This window comes from Doryrhamphus excisus, linkage group LG10 (assembly GCF_037039965.1).
Source record: "Doryrhamphus excisus strain RoL-2023G ecotype Guam linkage group LG10, RoL_Dexc_Guam_v1.1, whole genome shotgun sequence".
Lineage (NCBI taxonomy): Eukaryota > Metazoa > Chordata > Actinopteri > Syngnathiformes > Syngnathidae > Doryrhamphus > Doryrhamphus excisus.
Window position 1 is genome coordinate 4,929,452 of NC_136366.1, and position 24,500 is coordinate 4,953,951.

Consider the following 24,500-nt stretch of genomic DNA (forward strand, 5'->3'; position numbering starts at 1 on the left):
TTTCAATTTTATGCTAGTCGAATGGTGTTATTCTTTTCCCATACCATTTTCATCAAAACGTTTTTATCTTACTCTTTGGATTTTATTATTGTAAAGTAACTGATTTTGCTTTGTCCATTCTTTGCTGTTTTTTTTTGCCTTATGAAATTCTATTTATAGACTGTGGCACGAGCCAATCAAAAAACTGCAGTGGGCCGCACGTGCCCCCGTGGGTGAATTCATTTATCTATTAATGCGAACAAGTACTCCTAAATCTAACCTACATCTACTTGAATGTAATCTAAACTCACATGAGGAAGAAATTAGTGATTGCGTTTATATTTTTATAGGAGCACGATTGTAATTTATTGACAACATAAAAAAAGAAGAAAGAGGAACACCTTTAAGATAAATCAATTGTCTGTCAATAATAGACCTTAAGGAATAGCGTATTGTGCGCATGCGCGCTGCTTTTGACTCCAGCGGCCGCCGGAACATTGGACAGCGGTAAGCGACGAAGGCACCGATGAAACAAAATGTAACTCCCAGTTAAATATCTCTAAGTGTTAATTCGAAGTGTCTTTCGGTGATAATTGTTTGCGTTGTTGTCCAGTAAACAGCACTGACACAAAGTCAGCTGCTGGTGTCAGCGACGTTAGCCGAGGCCTCCATAACAAATGCAGCACGAGGCTACTCTGGTCGAAAAGATGCTAAATGCTAATTGTTTGCTAGCACTCTGTGGACTTTGTCCATTTAGTTGCAGTTTCATCAAATTCTTTTCAGCTGTATGTTTGAACGAGCCAGACTATGCGAGGAAGACACTGCGATTTCACCACAATTCCCCCTCAAATGGCGATATTTGTGTGATAAGATACACGCCAGCTAGCTTACTGTCATTTAAACGTGGCTAACTCATGCTAGGTAGTGTGACCCTCGAGGGACTTTGCTGTGTCAGCAGGTACTATTTCAATGACTGACTCTTATAACTAACACAAATGTTTTTTTTGAGTAATTGTCAAAGGTTCCTTTTATGATGTAAAACTATCCCACTTCATTCTGCACGTTGGTGTTATTGTTGGAAAACATTAGTGAGGGAATACGAGTTTTCGTCTACGAATGTTCTGAGTACGTATTATGTCACATGATACATTTAATTATGTCGTACACCAATGTAACGTCAATGCGCTCACAATCTTTTGATACTACATTAGTCGACGTGGAGTCATGTTAATGCATCGTTTTGCTGGTCATTGCCTGCCATTTTATGCTTGCATGCATGCGTGCGTATCCGAACTACTGCCTCTAATAATAGACTATGACTATTCTGGATATTTTAGTTGACATGAGGATATTTTCAGCCCATCCCTATATTATATTTCTGATCGATCCAAATGCCTCAAATACACTCCTGATCAAAATTCCAGTTGAGAAATGGCAAGAATTTATATTCTGCATTGTTTGGATTGGATATTCAGGAGGCAAGCATTGAAGTGAAGCTGCTGTTGATCGAAAGACCACAGCTAAAAAAAAAAAAGAAAACAAACACTAAAGTAGAAAATAACTTTTCAAAGAAGGACATGGTAATGAGTAGCTGTGCCATTCTTGTTCATTAGCAGAAAAATGGGTTTGGAGCCAAGTGGCCAGGTGGTGAAGTTGGTTCACAGAGAGCATGTGATGTCCAAACTTCCCTTGCCCTCCATCCCCACGATGTTCTCAATTGGATTTAGATCAGGGGAACACGCAGGATGGTCCACAAGAGTGAACTATTCCCCCGTAGGAAGTCCGTTGTCGGGCGGGCATTGTGAAGTGTAGCGTTGTCCTGTTGTCATTACCACGTAGACAGCTGCCATTTGATTTTCCTACACAACATGAAATTCCATTGTTCTATTGAAGGATCTTGATGGTGCCCAGGTCCACTTTGCCTTGTGGAAACATGTCAGGTGGGCTCTCATTGTCATGCCAGTAATGTTGGCATGACATTTTTCTCATCAGAGAATAAAAGTTCCACCTTTCAACATCCTGGTGGCGCTCTCCTGCATATTCCAAACAACCAATTGAAGGTGACCCCAAGCCTTAAGACCTTTCTCACAGATACCATATGATAGTTATTGGACTGCACTTGGCACCAGTAAGAACCTTCATTTGGGTCGAGATGATCCTGTGTCTAGAGGGACAGCCTATGGGTTCCTCCAGTTCCTGGGCACATTTTTGCCAAGATTTAGGCTTTGCAGGCTGTGCCCTTAAACATATTAGCAGCTGACGATCAGCCTGGTTCACTTCAATGCTTGTTTGCAATAAATTGCTTAATCAAAAATGTTTTCCCTTCACTCCCACGTCATCTTTTTGCAGTTTGAAAGTCTACTTAGAAGCTCCTTAAGATCCCACAGTGCAACATGAAATGCTTGCAACTAGGAGTGTCTTTATGTATTGATTTCTTTATTTCAGAAATAAACAGCAATCCGGTGAGTGGCAACAACTTTTCATCCAAGTGAGTCATGGCCCAGTTCGGGGGACAAAAAAATCCGCCGTGGGCGACTCAGTTTGCCGCCACAGCGGTGTCCCAAACAGGCCACACAAGCCAGTCTCTGGACATCAACTTGCACTGTGAGTGTACCCGGTTTTGAGGTCTTGTTAAATATTCAAACTGTTACTGTTACATGATCATGTCTTGATTCTGAGAATTTTTAATAATTTTGTTTTTCCCCCGCAGCTCTTAATGTGCAGCAGCCATCCCTCCTGGGAGCCTCCCCGGCTGTGTACACTCAGCAGTCTGCCTTGGCGGCGGCCTCGCTCACGAGCCAGTCAAACTATCAGCTGTCTCAGCACACCGCCGCCTTGCAGCAGCAAGCTGCAGCGGCTGCCGCAGCGGCACTGCAGCAGGTCTGTCACAAACGAGCTGTTTTTTTTCTTTCCCCACACTGTTGGCAGTTATGTTTATTCAGCTTTTTTGGTGTTTGTAGTCTCAGATCAATACGGCCCTGCAGCAGTATCAGCAGCAGCAGCAACAGCAGCAGCAACAGCAGCCCCCTCCTCAACAGCCACCCCAGCAGCCACTCTACAGTGTTCCTCATCAGGTGAAACAACACTTTGGGCCCCATTTAACACACCGTGAGTGGAATGTCAGACGGTACTGTTAAGCGGCGGTGGCGTCCAACTGCAGACGAAGACTTGAGCAGCATTGCTGACAAGTTAAAGCCACAGTGCAGATAGATAGCTGATGTCTTGTTACTATTCTTTAGATTGAAAATAGTTGAGCTTCAACTCAACAGTATCTTTGACTGTTGCAACCAAGTCGTTCACTGCCATTTGCCTTAATTGCTTGCTTGACTCTAGCAAGCCAGTCACGCAATGGACACAGGTAGAGGTGGAAAACGTGATAACCTTTTTTTTTTTTTTTAACTTGTGTTACAGCTTCCACAACCTCAGCCTGCACTCATATCACAGGTATTGTGCAATAATATACCTCATTTTTGTGATAATGTGTTCAGATTAACACAGTTGCTTACCCCTTCAGGCATCTGACTGGAAGTCTTGTTCCTCCTGGACACTCAAAACAAAAAACACACAATGAAACGTCTTTTGATATATTGTTAAATATATTATGACATTGAGCGCATTATGTAAATCTCTTGTTTGAGTTGTATTTGTGTACAACATAACGCAATCTGCTTAAGTGTACCCTACTTTGGGGACCTACGCTGTAATAGATATTGGCTTTATATGCAAATATGGGTCCATTTCTAACCTCTTCTTCTGGTCATTCCCCCAGCCTCCAGTGGCATTACCCACAAGCCTGAGCCTGTCAAATCCCCAGCAGACGGCCCAGATCACAGTGTCCTACCCGACGACGCGAGCAAATCAGCAGCAGCAGCCACAGAAGCAGCGGGTCTTCACCGGCGTGGTCAACAAGTTGCACGACACGTTCGGCTTTGTCGATGAAGATGTCTTCTTTCAGCTCAGGTGAACGAGACCAGACATTTCCCCCCCATCGTTAGTCATTCCATGACAAGTTGTGCGCGACGATAATTGTCCTACAAATGATTGCAGATAAATATTATTGTCAGCTTTATTTTGGGAGCATGTTTTTAATAATGTAATAACATGCATGCTGTTGTGTGGCAACATGCTGGACATGGGGGGGACCAAATAATGCCTGGATGCTTCTCAGATGTGGGAAGTGGTGGTGACATGGCGCGTCATGCTGACTATTGTTGTGCACTAGATGTAAACAGTACTTGACAAGGTGTTGATAAGGTGTAAAGAAGCGTGGTCAGTTGGTGCCACCATTTTCGGTTAGCAATTGCGTGCCAAGTACGAATTTATGCGTAAACAGTACACAAACTGGTCTTCACGCTTTTCAGGCGTGCCATAAATACATAAATAAATGCCATTAGGAAATTGTGGGACAATGTAGATGCAAGAATGCGTCCAAGTGTCAACGGCACTTTACACTTGTACCACTCCGAGTGTGCACTTTTTTTTTTTTTTTGGAAGCGTTTTTTCGTGCCCTCTCCAGTTCATAGTAGCCAGGATTTGTGACACAAATGACTCCAAGAAATGATTTTGGTTTTGTGCTTCCTTCAGTGCTGTGAAAGGGAAGACACCACAAGTGGGTGACCGGGTGCTAGTGGAGGCCGTGTACAACCACAACCTGCCCTTCAAGTGGAACGCCCAACGCATCCAGACCTTACCTCAGCTGGCCAACCAGGTGAGAACATTCAGAGTTTGAGCATGCCAGGTGTACAGTAGTTGTCTGCTTTTTGTGGGGGTTACGTTCCACACCTGGCAGCGACTGGGGAAAATCCATGACTAATTGATACGTCCGTAAAAATGTCTATTTTTGACACACTGCTTGCTCCAAGCCGCTTCCTAGTTTGATGTTGATGTCCTCTGAATTCAGATCATCTGTTGTAATTAGATTAGATTCAGCTCAAGAACCTTCCATCCTCTCGTCAATTGCCATTGTTCACTTGCAACATAATCCAGCCCATCATTCACCTTATGTGAAACACAAACACATTTGTTTCCTTTTTCTGTGCGTTTTAACGAGTACGTAGTATTAGCGAGCTAATAATGCAGGACATATCTATTTTGGCTAAGCCCTCTACAAAAAACTCCAACATTTTATATAACTTTTGATATACATTCAGTGATCATGTGTTAACATGAGGTACACTCATGATGTAATACTTACAGTATCTTGCCATATTTTGATGATTTAAATCCTTAGCAAAACTTTTAGCCTAGGCGCATTGATATCACATACTAGACCAGGAGCTTACTCTACATCTGTCAACAGCAGCAACATAGATACAGCAACAACACTTATCTCCTTGGGATGGCTGTGTCTTCCAGCACAAGATTGGTTAATATAGAAATCCTTTATGTAAATGGAACACTGTTGGCATTTTTTAAGGGTTTTAGCGTCAAAATAGGTATTTATCATGATGTCCATTGTTGGCTAACTCATTTTCTCATGCTAAAATGCACAGAAGAGGGAAATAAATGTGTTAATGTTTCACATAAGGATTGTGAATGATTCCAAAAAAGTGCAGTTTCCCTTTAAAGCCCTAAAATGCCTCACACTAAAATGTCTGGTTCAATACGGTAATTAGGGTTTACACTGACATCGGCTACATGGTGAAACAGCCTGTGTTTTGAAATATCCACAAATGTTAAAACCACTTCTTTTTAGGTCTTGCATGCAACCCTGCAGAGAAGTCTCACATGTTTTTTTTTTTTTTTTTAGCTTTTTCTCCCCAGATTTTGCCTCTCCTGTTGTGTCCCTGCAGTTAATTGATTGTCTTCTCATTCCTTCTCCAGCATCAGCAGCCGCCTCAGCCTTTACCTCAACCTTCCCAGCTGGGCAGCCTTTACAATGAGCCAGGGATCCCGTTGCGCTACCCTGACATGCACTCCGCAGCGGACAACAGACAAAATGTAACAGCACATAGCCCTCTAAATCACACTTTCTCTCTTCCTTTAGGCATTTCTTTTCTTTGCTGCCGTATTGAACAACTTAACGACAACCACATATTTATTCTCAGCTGCATCCTTTTCTTGTTATGGTAGTTAGCCCTATTTCTGCTTAGCGCCTCATAATGGCCTCTTGAATTTACAACATCTGGATGTAACATAGCTTGTAAACTATGTTTCAGGTTATTCGATTATATTATTTTGTCAAAGACTGCACAATTCAGAACCGCTAAAGTGCCTTAAAAGAGACGCTCATTTTTGGCCCTTTTGTATTGAGTTGTGGACTCCTGTAGAGCAGCCACACACTAACTCTTACAGAAAGCTTTCTAGATCTTTCAGCTATGTTTCCTTGGATTTCCAAAATAGTCGGTTTTCATTTATTCCACTCCCAAGGGCTCCTGGGGACTTCCGGACTACTGCCGAACCTCACTTTCTAATTTTATAGGAGTCGATAATACATGAATAAAGCCTTTGGAGAGCTACTTGAAAAGTGGTTAGGCGCTACTGGTAGCTCATGAGCTACCCCTGACTTATCGTGTATAAACTCAGAGTGGTAACGTAGGTCCGACACATCGCTAGTCGAAATGTGGTCATTACACATTTTTTGCACTACTACTACTTCTGCCTGATGCTTGCCTCTTTAGACAAGTTCCCCTTGAACATGAACAAACAAACCTGAACAAAATATTTGACAAACGGCAAAGCTGTGGTTCTTTAGGTTCAGGGACTCCAGAGTCAGATTTGAGCACTTTCCTGATGAAAGTTTGAGGGCGTATTTCATTGCAGTTTTCTCTTTTGTCCAGAGCCAGCCTCCAGGCCCTAACATGATGAAGGCTGCCCCCCCCTTACTTCAGTCGCTACCTCCACCGACCACGTTCAGTGTTCCACCCCCGGCTCCTCCTCCATCCTTACTGCAGGCGCAGTTGTCTGCTGCCTCGCTTGGTCCTCTCCTCCAAAACCCTCCGCAGCCTTTGCTGCCTCAGCCACCCCCCAAAGGTAAACACAGTGTTTGTCTTCCTCACACGGAACTATCACGCAGCCAAAGCTTTGTGCCAAAGTGCTGAAACAAACCTTGCTTCCTTATCCGTGTCTGTTAGATGTTTTTCCCGGGGGTCTGCTTCAACCTCCAATGAGAATCATGCCACAACCGCAGCCTGTCAGACGGATTGAGCCTCCTCCCCGTTTCCCAAGTCGCAACGATCGACCCCCTGAGCTCATCCTCAGGAGTAAAGAGGAGCGCAGGTTAGATGATAGATGCACTATGTAGGATAGAATCGGGGAAGTCACTGTCTCGTGCCAGTGTTACTCAGGGTTCAGGATGCTCCCTGATGTGGAAATTTCTTGGAACATATCTTTTGTGAAAGTGTACTCCCGTAAAAAGAAACTTCATAACATTTATATGCTAGTTGAAAATAGCCCTGTAAGAAATTAATTCTAAAGTTGATAAAGTTCACATCATTAAACAATTTGTTGAATTGAATCAGCCATTTAATCCATGAAGAACTCTGCTTAACGGAATCAGGACTAGAAAGGATTAAAAAATATTTAGTGGGAGTTTGTTTGTGATTTCAAAACTCACCTGCATTGTTTGGTGAATCACTTGGTTAAATAAAAAAAATTGGTTTGCCAGTCATATTTTTCAATTCTAGCTCCCATGGGCCCGATCTTATCTTGTATTCGACATACTATGTAGTATTTCATGTGCTGCTGGGCTCATTTCCTCAAGCATCTCTTCATCTCTCAATTTTCAGCCGTGACAGAGAACGTGAGCGTAGGCGGTCAAGAGAACGCTCGCCCACACGCAAACGCTCCAGGGAGCGCTCCCCAAGACGAGATCGCTCTCCGCGGCGACCTCGCAGGGTCGTTCCTCGCTACACAGTCCAGTTTTCAAAGTTCAGTTTAGACACGTGAGTAATCTGGGGGAGGGTAACAAATCAGACTTTACACTCCATTAAGCCACCCGAGCAAAGGATGTAACTACTGCCCGTTTTCTCTCTTCCAGTTCAAGCTGTGACATGATGGAGCTGAGGCGACGCTATCAGAGTCTGTATATTCCCAGTGACTTCTTTGGCGCCGCCTTCACCTGGGTGGACGCCTTCCCTGTGACCCGACCCTTTCAGTTCAGCAACGCGTGCAACTTCCACATCTTGCACAAAGAGGTGGATCCTCTTGGCAAAAGTGCCGCTGTGCTGGACCCGCCTGATGCCAACCACACGTACAGTGCTAAGGTAGGTTAAAAACTAGGATTAAAAAAACGCACTGAACCATCTTTGCTGTCATTATCAAAACCATTATTGTTTAACATTTACTACATCGTAATTAGGCACACTGCATCATGTATTTTAAATTAGGGATGTCCAATTCGATCACATGATTGAAAATCCGGCTTGATCACATGGTATCAGACTCGATCAGAATTGAACGTTATCTCTCGATTAGGACTCTGATCTGATTTATTCTCATGACTTTTTTTATTAGATCTATAATTTTGTGGTGGTACAGAGTCAGATCTCTTTGCTCCAAACTGCACAGAAACGGCAACATGGGAATGACAACATGACTTTGATGCAGTGACACTCTTGGTTGAATGAATGCCGTCAAGCGAAGCAGCATAAAGCTGGATGTGAGACTGTCTATGGTGTGAGTATTTTGGCTGTAGGCCGCAATACTCCGAGCCGGACGTGATTGGCTTTTGTGATCACCGTTGAGGGGCATTTATGGCTATATGCTGATCAAGTGCTTTCACGTGGAAATCAGCTGATTGGGAGCCGATCAATCTGAGCATCACTAAAGTATATACAGGGCTTAAAGTATTTCGGCACCATGCCGGATCTCCAGCGTTTCCATTTGACCAAAAAAAAAAAGTATTTGGCGGACTGCGACAAACTCATTGTACTTGCTGTTTTCAGAACTGCAGTGGCTAGTGCTTGCAACTTTCACAAAGAAAAGCAATACCGGTCATTATAGTTCATCAACATTGCCTTGTCACAAGACCATCCATCTTATCCTCATTAGGGCCACGTGGGCATGATGGAGCCTATCCCAGCTGTCTTTGGGCGAGAGGCAGGGTACACCCTGGACTGGTCACCCGCTAGTCGCAGGTCACAAGAACAATAAAGCTTAAATTGGATATTTAGGTTTTTTTTTTTTTAAAGGTGATGCTGCTGGCTAACCCGAGTCTAGAGGAGCTCTATCACAAGTCGTGTGCTCTAGCAGAAGATCCTCAGGAAGTCAGAGACTCCTTCCAACATCCTGCAAGACTCATCAAGGTATGCGTCACCCTTCCCTGCATCTGTGGGCTGTGGGCGTGAGCTGATGATGATGCTATCCTATTCCATCTCTGAATATTCAAGTGTTGAAGAATCCTAACTGATGTCAGCTTTGAAAAATTGTTTTGAATTGGTGTCATTGTTTGAACATGCAGCTGACTCTTTACTATTTGGCACTCTTTGCACCTGCTGTGTTTCACCTTTTAGTTTTTGGTGGGAATGAGAGGCAAAGACGAGGCCATGGCCATTGGTGGTCACTGGTCTCCCTCTCTGGACGGAGCCGACCCAGACAAGGATCCATCAGTCCTTATAAAGACAGCTATTCGCTGTTGCAAGGCACTCACAGGCATAGATCTTAGTCTGTGCACTCAGTGGTAAGCACCGTTCCTACCGTTCACACTCATTTGTCTCCTGTCTTAATGTCATTTCACCAGCCATCACTTATCTTTTTCCGTTGTTCATTTATGACTTGATTGTATTGTGGATTGATGTCTTGGTCCTCTCTTTCTGTCACACTGTAAATGTACCCATCGCATTCCATCTTGATGAAAACCCAAACACGTGGACTGTGGCTGGAAGCAGTGGCCTGGACCAGATGTTTTTTTCTGTTTAATTTTTTTTTGTTCTTTTTACCCTCTCTCTTAAATATATTACATATTGAACTGGCTTTCACATTCTCTTCTAATGTAGTGATTCAAATGTATCCTGTAGGTTAAAGGCAGAGTCCTCATAATTGGCTGAAGCTATAAGGCGGCGGAATATAGGCTGATTTTTTTATGTGATTGTTGGTCAACCTTCTCAAACTGGCTGCCGTCACCGTGACAACAGTTGGAAAGCTGCCGCCCGGCCCTTCTGTCAGTGTTTTTGTGTGTGGGGGGGGTCGGGTGACTGTAATGACATCTGTGATGGCAGCAGGTGGGGGCGGGTTGTCTAAAGAAGGGTTGCCCTAGCGAGGCTTGGCTTTATGTGCTTTGCTCTGACCAGAATGTTTCTTTCCAATGCACCCTCTTCCTTTGCGACAGGTATCGTTTTGCAGAGATTCGCTATCTTCGGCCGGAGGAGACACACAAGGGGCGGACAGTCCCTGCTCATGTGGAGACAGTGGTTTTGTTTCTTCCGGATGTTTGGCATTGTCTTCCTACCCGCTCAGAGTGGGAGGTGCTGTCACGGCGACTCCGGGAGCAGCTGGCTGAGAAGCTGTCGGCCGAGCGAAAGGATGCGGATGGAGAACAGGCACTGAACCGCTAATCCCTCTCTTCTCATTTCCGCTTCTCACAGGAAGGCACAGGAATTACAAAAAAAACCCCACACGCCACATGTCACACACACACAGAAAACACACACATACATGTAGCTGACAACAGCCACACATCACCTAGATGTCCTTCATTTACTCCTGCACCTATCCCCTCCTCTTCTCCTCCATCCCACCATCAGCACTCACACCTCCCGCCAAATGCAGCAGACACACACAGTGGAAGCAGTGAGACTAGCTTGTGTTTGTGTACGCCCCCCCCTCCCCCCACCCACGGCAACTGGTAAAACAGCTTCCAGCTCTTCTAATTTGGTGACATTCTTGGGTGTAATTCCATTTCTTCCAATCTCCTCTCACTCAAACTGCTTTCTAGTAATAGTTTCCGAAATTTTGAAGAAGTGATTGCTTCTATTTTGTTAACGCTGGCATGTGGAGCTCAATTCATGCTGGAATCTGTGGCGTCAGTTGCATGCCAATAATGTGTTTTGCTGTAGAAATGTTTCTTTTCATATGATTTCTCACGCCAGTTGTGAAAAGAGAACCTCCCCCCCGCCCCCCGAGTTGTGCTCCTTGTCTGTTCTTCCTGTTGGCTTCTATATTTTCATTTGGACCACATATAGAGTTTGGCTTTTCCAGGGCACTTGGTTGCACTCAAAGACAGATGGCTCCTACGTGATGTAAAGTTCTCTATACTCCCTTATACATGACAAAAGCCAGTAGATAGGGCCACCCCACCCTCACTGTGTTTGGAGACCAGCCTCAGTTCTCATGATGTACCGATACACCTCATTGTTTTTTGTTTTTTTTTTTAAATATATATATTTTTCTTTTTTTGTGTTCCACAGATTGATTGATTGGCAGCTGGTTGTTTTAAGAGCTAGAGAGCTTCCCTGTGTGCCCCTCAGTAGCAGTGGACTTAAACACAGCAGAGCTCGCTAGAATAAGATTTTATTTTTCTTTAAAGACAGTTTTGCCCTTGCTTCTTGCACGGATCAACTTTAAAGCTCTCAAGGGTCATAAATGGAATGCTGACGTTTTTTCTTGTCCCTTTTTTGTCTCTCGCTCTCTCTGTCAATAACATTTCTCAAGGAGGAAGAGGAGAAAGATGACGGCGACTCAAAGGATGTCAGCACCCCCACTCATTGGGCCAAACTTGATCCGAAATCAATGAAGGTAATCTTTGACCACTTTAAAAAACAAAATAAATTTTGTAATGATTTTGATTGAATGAGATAGGAGAGGGGAACATGTAGCTCTTTTCCAGACAGACAGTTACTGGCTGGCTCATTAGGCAACAGCTTGGTGCAAATGGGAAGGCCACCATGGCCTCCAGGGGGTGCCAAAAATCTGGCAAAATTCACTTCAATGTAATTACCGGTATATTAAAACTGTATAATACTCGGGCATTGTAGTGTCTTGGGTAGCGCCCCCTCAATTTTCTATGCTTTGACTGCGGAAATATTCCATTTATACATGGAATCCTACTTCACGGAAATTCACTGAACATGGTGGGGTCTGCAACCAATGAACTGCGATAAAGGAGGGATTACTGGAGTTATAGCTTTTGTATCTAATTATTTGATAGTTTACAATTATTGCATAGGGTTAAGGAAACTTGGATATAAAGTACTTATAGACATTGATGTTGATTATTGCATTTATTCACTCATTTACAGATTTTTATTTTTTTATTAAGTGTATGTAGATTGTATTGGAGGCTTGTTTTGTATTTGTAACAAGTATTTATTCACTTAGTGTTTAGAGTTTTTATGTTGTAGATTGTATTTCAGGATTATTTATAATAGATGACATGTTATCTTACAAATGACAACGATAACAGCAATCAATGCCAATGCAATTCCTGTTGCGAGTCAGCTCCCGAAGGCTAGCTTCAAAGTTGGGTGCTCTGGCCCCAGGCATACACAGTACGGTGGCTGGGTTCTTAAGATTAATGTTACAGGTGATGGAGTCACCTATAACTAATGTGCGGGAGCCAGTAGACTATGTTGGAGTAGGGCTTTCTAAAGGAGTAAATCTGTTATGTGTCCCAGTACTCACCGCGGTTAGCAGGCCGCTTCGGGCTAATACTAACCAGACTAGTAGGTTGGCTACAACCTATGCTATCCGGTGTGCTCGTCACATCTATCGCTACAAAACTACTCTGCTCTAGTTGGCGGACACGTCCCTCCAGCAGAGACAGCCTCTCAAGGAGAAGGGAACAGGAGTAGCACAAAGCCATACTCGCATTTTAATTCTAACAACTCACAATAGTCTGATGCACGTTGCCTTTCTGGTATAAAATAGTTGTATTTTCTTTCAGATCATGGTAACTAATAATATTCCACTTCCCTGCAGGTGAACGACCTGCGCAAGGAGCTTGACTGTCGCTGTCTGAGCTCCAAGGGCTTAAAGTCGCAGCTGATTGCCCGACTCACCAAGCAACTAAAGGTGGAGGAGCAAGTGGAAGAGTCCAAGGAGCCTGAGAAACCAGAGGTCAAACCACCTGAGGAAGAAGAGCCAAGTCGCACTGAGGAGGACAGAGAGGTACGCCCATTTAAGCATGAAGATTGGTGTGTCCCAGTGAAGTGCACTGTTAGCTCGCTCATATTAACTCCTATATGTTTTCCTTCTCTGGTAGGAAGAGGAAAAGAAGAGGCAAGAAGAACTGGAGCGCCAACGCAGAGAAAGACGCTACATCCTCCCCGACGAGCCCACCATCCTTGTTCACCCCAACTGGTCCGCCAAGAACGGCAAGTTTGACTGCAGTGTGATGTCCCTCAGTGTGCTGCTGGATTACAGACTGGAGGACAACAAGGAGACCTCCTTTGAGGTAGGAACTTGTTACATTTGTTATTAGGACGGTAGACACACAATGTTATTTTTTTATAGGGATGTCGATCTCTTTGTGGCAGACAAGTCGGTACGCATCTAGATGCCACGAGTTAAGATCTGATATTTTTAAAACACAATTAGTTATTATTACTGGTTACTTTGTTGATGTGGACATTCATTTTACATTCTAAAGTAAACAATCATGTCATTCTTGCAGTATTTCCAGAGGTGTGAAAGAGCACATCATATCGCCTAGCATGCTGCAAGTCAGGGGTCCCCAACCACTGGGAAATGTTCAGGCGCAATGATTAAAATAAACAGTGTCCTCGGCAGTTATTTCGGTGGCAGCCTAGGCTCTTGTGTTGCTTAATGGACTCTCAACTGGTTGCTAATCTTGTGATACCCAATGCATGTCTTAACAATCAATTGATCTTAGGATTTAGGGCTGATTCTTATCGATCCAGGAAGCTGCATCTCTCGCTTGTGCGGATAACTGGTTGCATGGGTTCAAAGTTCACAACCCTATAATTTATGTTATGTATACAATGCCCTCCCTCACCTGCAGGTTTCCCTCTTTGCCGAGCTGTTCAACGAGATGCTCCAGAGAGATTTTGGCTATCGCATATATAAAGCCCTCACAGCTATTCCTGTCAAGGATGAAAAGAAGGACAAGAAGGCTAAAAAGGAGGCTGAGAAGAAAGAGGCGGACAAGAAAGAAATAAAGGAGAAAGAGGAGGACGGCGACGAGCCAACAGCGAAGAAATCCAGAGAGGATGAGGAGAGGAAGAAGGTTAATACCCTTACACTTGTCTTGACTTCTCCAGCTTTGGAAGTGATTTTAATGACGTTCCTCGTTTGTTGCGTGTACGTGATCAGAGTGACGACAAGGTTGAGAAAAAGGAGGAGTCGCGTGAAGAGGAGGAGAACGAAGACGACGGCAGCACAGCCAATGCTGATGAGTACGACCCCATGGAGGCTGAAGATGCTGATGACGATGACGACGATGGTAATTTTTCGCTCTCGCACTTTCTTTCATTGATATCATGAAAGAAATGTGTGTGTGTGTGTGTTTACTAGGGCTGTCAATCAAATACATTTTGTCATAATCACAATCACGGCTTTCACTTATTATAGCATTTCTAATAGGTGTACCTTTTTGAAAGATCATTTAAAGTTTACACCTGTCATCATAAGGCTGGCTAAATTGTTTGCTTTTGCTTTATGCAAATTTGTGTTTATTAAACATTCAGGTTTTGATAAGCAGCACAACACAAACACCTTTGCTGCATTGACACAAGCCCCCAAATAGCTGTCCTCGGCCATGCCTGCCAGCAAGTAGAAGCTTGAGACCCAAATTTTAGCTCGGTTCACAGCAAAAAAAAGTGCCTTCCCTCTTCTCTCTGGCATTTGAGAGGCCACGTACTCTGTGACAACTGGACTCACAATGACCGTAGATACAAATGGGCCATCTGCCAGGTCATAGAAGCCAAACTTGACATTCAAAATACCCCCTCCTTTCTCTATTCCTGCTCAGTATTTGACAACTGCCACACCGCTGCGTTTCCTCAAACGATGCTGTGTAGCCAAGCGTCAAACAGGACGTGCACATGTTAATTGCAAAGTGAAAGCTGCATGACCTTTGACAGCCCTAATGTTTACCCAATGATGAGAGATCATGCACCACTCTGAAACTGTGATGGATTCCATGACCACAACCTCTGAGGCACTTCTTGTTCGGACATGGATTGCGTGTAGATTCCCACCATTGCACTAACACTATAATTATATTTCTCACTTCATAGACAAGGATGATGACGATTCCAGTGACAAAAGGGATCGAAAAGACGACCGCAAATCGCCAAAAGATAGGATTTCCAAAGAGAAGGTTAGCTGGTTCATTTGCCATCAGTGCATTAGCAATATAGAAGAGATGTAAGATCTAATATGTGCAGTATGAATCATAAAATGCTATTATGATGTCCTCAGGAGAAGAAGCAGATGGTGACGCACAACAGGGAACTGCTGATGGCCTTTGTTTATTTTGACCAAAGTCACTGGGGCTGCCTGCTGGAGAAAGACCTGGAGGAGATCTTGTACACGCTCGGACTGCACCTTTCACGTGCTCAGGTGACGCCACGAAACACACACGCACTGGAAGCTGTCCCAGACTCTTCCTCTGACACCCTCAAACGCATCTCTTCTTCAGATTAAGAAGCTGATGAACAAACCGCAGGTGAGAGAGTCGTGTTATTACCGCAAACTGACCGACAGAGGCAAGGACGAGGCTGCGCTTTTCTTCAATGAAGCACCGATAGAAAACCTCTTAGGTGAGCTTGTGTGTGTTTTGTCAACACCTTTTAATACACATCTCACAAAAGTGACTACACCCCCTACATTTCAAAGCTCCTTATACACAAAGTGCTACATCCTGTCTGGGTGTTCCCAAGTCAGCACGAGGCTGTACGCGCCATGTACGGACCCCTAGATTTTGGTCACGTTTTTGCACGTAGACGGCACGCACTTGCAAGTACGGCGGGTTGAGACCCCCGCGTAAAGCCATACTTTAGAGCAGTCAGTGTTACGGCCTGTATAGATGTACTATCCATTGAAAACAAGTCAACACTAAGCTAATGCTTAGTCAAAATAGCTGGAAACACAAATGAGTACACCTAAGTGAACATGTCCAATTGTAGACAAGACTCACACTAGCGACTCACTTTGTGTTTCCAGTTATTTAGACAAAAATTGCTCCATTTTTCAGTGGATAGTAAATCTATAATAGCTGTACACCGACCACTACAGTTGTGAATGACAAACCGATGCGACCGAATATACAGTATGACATTGTTGGCAGCCTCCTGGATCGATAAGACTCAAATCCTTAAATGAATGCATTGTATTGCAAGACTAGCAAGAGTCAGTTTCTTAAACACAGGAGCCTAGGCTGCAGGTGATTGGATTGTCATGCATGTGCCATACCTTGAATTAGCATTAGCAGCACTCTAGCTAGTCGCTGGGAAGGATTTTCAACACATTAGCAAAACGTACTTAAGTTATTGTGATCTAATTGACCTTATTTATTATATATTTTGTAAATCTAAGATAGGGACAACATCAAATCACAAGCACTAGCAGCCGCGGCGGGAATACACATTTCTTTAAAGTTGGTAGATCTACCCGAAAGTACAGTATATATAACCGTATTTAAAAATGCCTTATAAACACTATCTGTCTTGCTCTCAGGGAACCGAGAGTTACTTCCTGTCCCAAAGACAGTCACCCCGTCAGAACCCAGCGAGTCTGGTAATCTGATCGTGTACAACGGCGCCATGGTGGACATTGGCAGCATGATGCAGAAACTGGAGAAGAGCGAGAAAGCCAGAGAGGAGATCGAACAGAAGCTCATGGTTCAAGATGCTAAGATGGGTAAATACCTGAAAACTGCACTTGGGGAAAAAAAATGAACGATTGCCCATCATCCACAATCCTTATTTGAGACATGAACTGCACGTAATGGGACACACCTAAGGCAGCTATTAAACACCTCCATGCTGTAATCATTTAGTAACAAGTAAATCCATGATAACCTATATATAACACTTACTGTATTTTTATGTCATTTAGTCCTTCTCAGCATCACAGGAATTTCCTTCCTGGGTGCCTTGATTTTACATCATGTAGAAACGCCTACAGTTGACTTTTGAATAAGTGGTTCCCATCCTGTGCATTCTCCGCTGCGTAGTCTTAGCTGCTTTTACACCGCACAGAAAAGAGAAAGATTAGTCTCACGTAAGGATGATGGGCCTTCACACTGCAGGCTACACCCTGTCAGACCTCCATCAAGATCATGATCTGACTCAATTTGAGCTGTGCTACACTAAACAGCAGTTTCATCTCATCCGGCGTTCGTGTTAATGCCACCAACCCTGCGCTAACTCTCTCCTCTCTTGCCAGATGAGGATGCAAAGGTGAAAGCACAGCTGGAGCAAGACAACAAATCTCTATCCAAGGAGCTTGAGGAGGTGAAAAGCACCCTGAAGCAAACTGAGAAGACGCTGAAAGATGCCGAGGAGCAGAAGAGCATCTACAGGGAGCAGTTCAGCAAGACGTGCAAGAGCCTGACTGACACGGTCCAACGACTGACGGCGGTGATGGGAAAGGTAGCAAGCACCCACACTGCACCCGCTTGCTCGTTTGAAACAGGACGTGATGTCATCGCGTGTTCTTGTTCCCACGTAGGACGGCACTGGAAACGACTGTGATGAAGCAGCTGTAGAGGAGATGCCTCATGTGAATGGTGCTGATGAACCAACAACCTCTTAAAAAAACACTCACACGGTCTTCACATGTACATATTCACTAAAGCTACTTTCATTATTTGCTTATTCTTTCATCATGTATATATTTCTTTTATTTTTACAATGCTTTTTTTTTATATAGATACTTTAGTCATTTCAGGTCAGTTTCTAACTTTTTTTTGCCATCAATTTGCTGTGCCAGTGTGTGTGATAGTATGTCTTGAACTTACAAGAGATTTAGGGTTTATCCCTAATAGGCAATATTGATATTTATGTGTGAGAGGATTCCCTAAAAACTATATTTAAATGAGGCAAACTTTGGATAGACGGTCCAATGTATTTTGTGTAAATAAGACTCCATCCACTGTTGACTGTGTAGAACGAACACAATTGTTTTTGGGGTGTTTTTGCACCATATACTATGCACGTGTTCTCTATCTGCAACCATGAAATCAGCGACACCAGAACCAAACCTGTAAGCTCAGTCAAATGTGTATTGTGTACTAACTGTGTATTAGTGTGTTTGCACTAGAAAAGAGACACGGTCACTTGAAGGCAGGAAATGTATCTTTTTTTTTTTTTTTTCAATAATGCCAATGAAGTGTACTCTGCTGGATGTGTTGTACACAACTAAAGTTGAGATGGTATGATTTAGAAATGTCTTTTGTATTCATTCAAATGAGCATGCATGTCTTGATCGTGCTGTTGTAATACCACTTCCGACCAGCAGAGGGAAGCAGCAGCTCGAATTCTTCTATTCACGCAGTTGCTATATTTATTTGTTTGCGGTAAATATCTTAAGATATTTTTCCAGATGACATGCAGCTGTGGATGAGCGGTTAAGAATATGACCCAGACTTGATTGATTCCCGAGCCCCGCCCCAAATGGCATGGACATCCAGCAGGTGCCCCTGAGCAAAGCCTCCAATGGAGGGTGAGTGTTTACCGTGTTCACCTCCTACATGATTGTTTTTGTCATTTCAGATGTTCTATTTTCTAATAACAAGCATGCACAGATTGTAAATCTCAAAACCTGAACATGCAGGGAAATGCAATCACCGTCGGGGCACATTCCATGGATAATTTCACACCATCTATCTGGAATATTATCCCTGTGCTTTTGGGAGGAGGCATTTATATTAATCATGTGTGGGACTGCTTGTGGTGTTTGTAGAGCATTCATCCTTTTTTGAAGATTAGGTTTCCCTTTTGGAAATTTTTCACGCTCATGTGTCACATGTCACCAATTTGAACAGTCTGCCTGACCAAATATGATGATTATTGTGATTAGTTGTAGGTCAGTGTAAAATCATTAACAATACAGCAAAGATTAGGATACATTAACGAAAGCCATTCAAACAGATAAAATATTTAATATTGAAACTGCCAGGCAATAAAATAAGATTCCCATGTGGTCTGTCAAACACAAATGATACCGATAATTAGAATGCATACAAAATGTACTAATTATGCAAGGCAATTAAAATAAATATAATATGAATACAAATTAAAGTTTACATTAAACTTGTCTTTTTTTTTTTAATTAAAAAGGGAGCGTTTAAGAAAATAGAAATATTGAATGCACACAAGATCTTGTCAAACACACCCTGGACTGGTGGCCAGCCAATCACAGGGCACATAGAGACAAACAACCATTCACACTCACATTCATACCTGTGGCCAATTAACCTAGCATGTTTTTGGAATGGGGGAGGAAACCACTAATAAAAAAATATTTTTCAAAGTAATTAGTAAATTTATGTTTTTCTTTCATTCATTTTCTACCGCTTTTTCCTCACAAGGGTCACAGGGGTGCTGGAGCCTATCCCAGCTGTCTTCGGGCGAGAGGTGGGGTACACCCTGGACTGGTGGCCAGCCAATCACAGGGCACATATAGACAAACAACCATTCACACTCACATTCATACCTATGGACAATTTGGAGTCGCCAATTAACCTAGCATGTTTTTGGAATGTGGGAGGAAACCGGAGTACCCCGAGAAAACCCACGCATGCACGGGGAGAACATGCAAACTCCGCACAGAGATGGCAGGGGGTGGAATTGAACCCTGGTCTCCTAGCTGTGAGGTCTGCGCGCTAACCACTCGACCGATAATTATAAAATCAATTATTTAACAAAAAAGATTGTAGATTTATTTCATAATTTTTTATTTATGTTGATTACTAAAGAATGGGGCAAAGGGGGTACAAACTTTTTTTCTTCTGATTAAAGATGGAAAAAAAATGTGTCCAAAATGGCCGGTACTGGGAGGGACTTCTTATGAAAAATGGCTGTGATTGAATAGGTTTTGCACCACAAGACCAATAAACCAGTCAAGGTTTACAGTCAGTATAAATGCACTTTTGCCTCAGACTAGAGCCGGCATATCTGGGCTTCTTTTCTTAGACAACCTGAACAGTCCAATGACCTGGATGACCAGGTTAGTACAGGTGGTCCCCTGAAAGCAAACCATAACTGATGTGGCTCAGTGTGAAATGAGTTTGACGCCCCCAGTCTAATCCCTTTCCTTGTCACTGTGGTGGACTGCAAACTGCAAAAAACTGCACAGGAAGCATCTGTGTCCAATGCCTGCAGCTTGTCTACGTGGTTTCCTTGAGAACAATGTCTTGTCTGTCACCCAGCACTTTGCTTATGTGACTGCCTTTTGTCCTGCTGCTGTTCTGCTCCGAATACTTGACAAACAAACCTCATTTGTCCGCTTAGCAACACACACACACACACACACGCTTTTTGCACTTGCTAACTTGTGTGTTTGCATGTGTGAAATGAAAGGGCAGTGCAGGGATCAGGCCAGGTAAACCCAGTCCTCAGGCTGCAACAGAAGCAGCCTTTGTGGACCCTCCTCCAGTCATCTTGCTATCAAAGAGCTTGTGCTCTCACAGGCTCGCCCGCTTGACAATCGGCTCGTTTCAATGCTGGGGTCACCGTTTCCAGACGGGGGTTAGCAGAAAAAAAGGGCAGAACTGATCACTGCCCCTGTCGGTGAGGCCTGGGGATGTTGCAGTCTTACTCATCAACCCTGTTCCATTGACCCCGACCCCCCCGTCCCCCATCACCACCACGTCCTGTTCATCCTATGTGCATGTCAAAAGTTCAGGGCCGTACTTATCATGACAAAGCAGCCCACTGTTGTCGTCTTTTCAGCCCATGCCGGGAGTCGGTGACAAGCATTGTGCAGGGCAGCCTCTCCATTATTTGGACACCCCAGGAAACAAAATACATGTCACAGCCCCCATGTAGCACAACACAACACCTATTGTGTTTTCACGCTGACGGGGAAAAGTCACATTTACGTATGACAACCTTCAAATATCCTCACACATTTGTCCCAAAGCAATTGTCAGTTGCTCAAAACTGCTGCTTTACTTATTCTACTGGATTTCTTTGGCCTTGTCCTGTCAGCAGTCCTGGCGACTTTTGGTTGCATGTTTGAGTTTGATGATTGATACCTGCCGTCATTGATCAACAATTATGTTCTAAATTGTTGAAAGCGGATGGGAAAATAATAGTAATAATGGTATAATATAATTATAACATAATTATTATATTAAATATTTATTATACATTATTAATTATAGAATAATAAATATTACTATCATTACATATTTATTATACATTACTATTTATTATAATAAATTAATACTATTAAATATTTATTATACATTCTTATTTATAATAAATTATAATTATGTTACTATTAAGTATTTATTATTATTTAGTATTATTTGACTTGGATATGAAATAGGGAATTTGCAGATCATGGACTTCAGACATGACGATGAACATTCATTGTAAAATTTCTCTGGAGTTGCTTATGCCTCAATTATTAGTTTAACTTGATCTATTAATGACTGTAAAAGGGGCTTATATTATATTATGACAACCCCTCCAAATATATGTTTATTATTAAAATATGTTTCTAGAACATGTATAAGGCTGTGTACCCTCGTCGCTATGCTGGAATAGTGTTTACTAGGGGTGTGCAACGCAGCCTACATTTGTATTTGAGTAATGTTTAAAATCCCACCCCGGGTGGTTAGCACGCCGGCCTCCCTACAATATGTAAACAAGTATTCCTACTTTGACATAATGGTGGTGCAAAATGCAACTATTTGTTGCATAAACTAAGCATTTTCAATCATAGTGCATTAGCCAGATCGCCAGGTGTCAGTAATGTTGATTGCCAAAACAACAGGCTTTTATTGCAGCTTTGAATAATCTCACAACAGGCCCAATAATCCCCAACACAGGCTCTAAAACCCCTGATATCACTTCCTGTTTGCCCCCACACTGCTTATTTGTATTGGGAACAACTGTATTTAAAAGATAGTGCTCTATATGGAGTTATTCCATCCATCCATTTTCTATGCCGCTTCACGAAAATATTCCATTTCTAAATAAGGAACGCTACTCTGCTTAAATTCACTTATCATGGTTGAGTCTGGAACCAATTAAACGCGATAAAGGAGGGGTTGATGTGTCCCGAAAACGGGGTGTATGACAACAAAGAAAGGGATCCCTTACATGTCCTCAGGGGTCCATAAATGTTTTTTCTTAGTTTCCCCAGCAAAGCTGTGGCTGCCGCAATCAAACAAACAAGTCAACCACCCTCTTAGAGGCTGTTTGCTATTTTAGGTCACTGATACACAAGAGGCTCCTTTGCCTGAGAGAGAGAGAGCGAGGGGCCCCTGTTTAGCGCGAGGACCTCCACCGCAAGAAGCCTACTTCCTGTGTGGTGGCTCTGCAAAGTGGTGTTGTCAAGGAGGCGCCCCGCCCCCTTCACCACCACCACCTCTCAGGGAATACTAGCTTTCACTGTGAGAAAGTTGCACCCTTGTTTTTTTTTTTTTTTTTTTTTTGACAAGGTGCCTGCCTGCGGGGCGTTCCCCCGAACGCCTCACCTCGGCGTCCACTGTGTGGGAGAATCCTCCCAGAGTGTCGTGGTCTGTGAAGGATGAGATGCTTCCTGGCCTTGATGGATCACATGGTCCTTTTTTCATGCAACTGTACACCGCTTCACTTCACAGCCAAGTGCACAAAGCGTCATGTTGCAGCTGCCGAACAATACGCAAATGTGTACTTTGCGGCCAAAGCAGACATTCTTTCATTGGCTGTACTGCAGTAGATGCAGTAGCAAATGATACATGGGAACGTGGGATTGGCTGGGAAAACAAAGCTTTATAATGATGGGCCTAAACAAGCATATATTAACTTGTTTTCTCAATGCACAGAAAAGGGGAAGAAATATGTGATCAAGATAAACGACAAAAAAACCTGTCGTAGCTCGGTCAGTTATGTAAATTGAACTTTGTTGGTGTTTTTTGTGAGGGCAAAATTGGTATTTCACATGACTGTTGCTAGCTAGCTTATATTAACTCGTTTTCTCGTGTTCTAATGCACAGAAAAGGGGAAGAAATATGTGATCAAGATCTTACTCCTTCACGGTGACCACGGCTACCTTTTCCACAAACGACAAAAAAACCTGTTGTGTCAGTCGGCCAGGTAAAAATAGTTTTTCATGTTAGCCGCTACAATAATACTATCACTGTAGCTTGGTCAGATAGAACATTGTTGGCATTTTTTTTGTGAGGGCAAAATAGGTATTTCACATGACTGTTGCTAGCTAGCTTATATTAACTCATTTTCTCGTGTTCTAATGCACAGAAAAGGGGAAGAAATATGTGTTGTTTCACGTAAGGATTGGGAATGATGGGCAACATTCCCCCCAAAGAGCACTTCCCCTTTAAGCCCACGCACATGCTCACTGCATTTGAACTCTTTTTGCTAGCCAAAACAGCAGCACCCACAGAGGCACTGATGTCGTCGCCTTGTTGTAGAAACAACCCAAATTGAGACGGCGTTAACGTGACCATAGCAACGCTCACACACGTGTGACAAGCAAGTACGCCCACGAGGCCTTTTGGGGGGGGGGTGCAGGTCCGGAGGTAGGCGTACACCAAAAGCACTACAAAGAGTGTCAGGTTTTCAAATGCGTTTCTCTCTTTGTGTCGTTTCTTTCATGAGGCTGAGAAACCGTCCTCTCCTAGCAAGATAATCGTCTTCGCTTTAGTCATAACACAATTTATGGCCAAAGCACTGTCATTAAGCGTGTCTGAGTCTGTGATGGGATTTTCTTCCAAAAACCGCCATGAATGAGCACTTTCCCATCTTCACACACAAGCGGCGAATGCGAGCCGGCCTTCATGGCTCTGATCTTTGGAAGCCGAGGCAAAGTGCTGAAACCAGGAAAGGCTAATGACAGAGTAGCAGGAATGATGCATGAATGAATGAAACATGTTGGTTCAGGCGTGACTTTCCCAACAATCTGGTGAAGGCGAGTCTGAAAAAACTCTCCTTTCCTGTCATATTAAATTCACATTGTTGATATGAGATATCTGCATGCGCTGGAACTCGAACCTGTTCAGTCCATTCAGTTGCAAATGCTGTTTTTTAAAAATTGGCTTTAATCAAAAAAGGTAAGGTTGATTTATGTACAAATGATAAAAACCTTGGTTAGCGTCATTCATCTGTTTCAGAAGGTCCAACTCAAACCAAAATGTACTTTAACTGAATCAATTTTTCTCGTGACAAATAATCAATAGGGGCTCACAGCTAGGAGACCTGAGTTCAATCCCACCCTCGGCCATCTCTGTGTGGAGTTTTCGTGGGTTTTCTCCGGGTACTCCGGTTTCCTCCCACATTCCAAAAACATGCTAGGTTAATTGGCCACTCCAAATTGTCCATAGGTATGAATGTGAGTGTGAATGGTTGTTTGTCTATATGTGCCCTGTGATTGGCTGGCCACCAGTCCAGGGTGTACCCAGCCTCTCGCCTGAAGACAGCTGGGATAGGCTCCAGCACCGTCCGCGA

General features: G+C 43.3%; 1 protein-coding gene across 2 annotated transcripts; it reads left to right on the plus strand.

Moving 5' to 3' along the window:
• Positions 1-370: 370 nt before the first annotated feature.
• Positions 371-18,498, plus strand: ccar1 (cell division cycle and apoptosis regulator 1). Of its 2 annotated transcripts, none has more exons than XM_058064461.2 (26): positions 371-486; positions 2,425-2,583; positions 2,690-2,859; positions 2,940-3,053; positions 3,391-3,423; positions 3,749-3,939; positions 4,564-4,687; positions 5,803-5,919; positions 6,759-6,951; positions 7,053-7,197; positions 7,707-7,862; positions 7,958-8,183; positions 9,111-9,224; positions 9,432-9,598; positions 10,247-10,457; positions 11,569-11,652; positions 12,835-13,023; positions 13,118-13,309; positions 13,877-14,101; positions 14,188-14,317; positions 15,114-15,196; positions 15,298-15,438; positions 15,518-15,638; positions 16,555-16,737; positions 17,266-17,471; positions 17,551-18,498. In XM_058064461.2, the coding sequence occupies exons 2-26, from the start codon at positions 2,475-2,477 to the stop codon at positions 17,632-17,634; spliced, it is 3,708 nt and encodes a 1,235-aa protein (XP_057920444.2). In that variant the 5' UTR covers positions 371-486; positions 2,425-2,474; the 3' UTR covers positions 17,635-18,498. The 2 variants fall into 2 exon arrangements, with proteins under 2 accessions (XP_057920444.2, XP_057920445.2); XM_058064462.2 differs by having other exon boundaries at positions 398-517.
• The last annotated feature ends 6,002 nt before the right edge of the window (positions 18,499-24,500 follow it).

Excerpts from the sequence above, each read along its gene's own strand:
- ccar1 (XM_058064461.2), top strand. The coding sequence starts at position 2,475 with ATGGCCCAGTTCGGGGGACAAAAAAATCCGCCGTGGGCGACTCAGTTT. Across the intron at positions 11,653-12,834 it reads TTGATCCGAAATCAATGAAG|GTGAACGACCTGCGCAAGGA; the intron begins GTAATCTTTGAC and ends ACTTCCCTGCAG. Across the intron at positions 15,197-15,297 it reads ATAGGATTTCCAAAGAGAAG|GAGAAGAAGCAGATGGTGAC; the intron begins GTTAGCTGGTTC and ends TGATGTCCTCAG.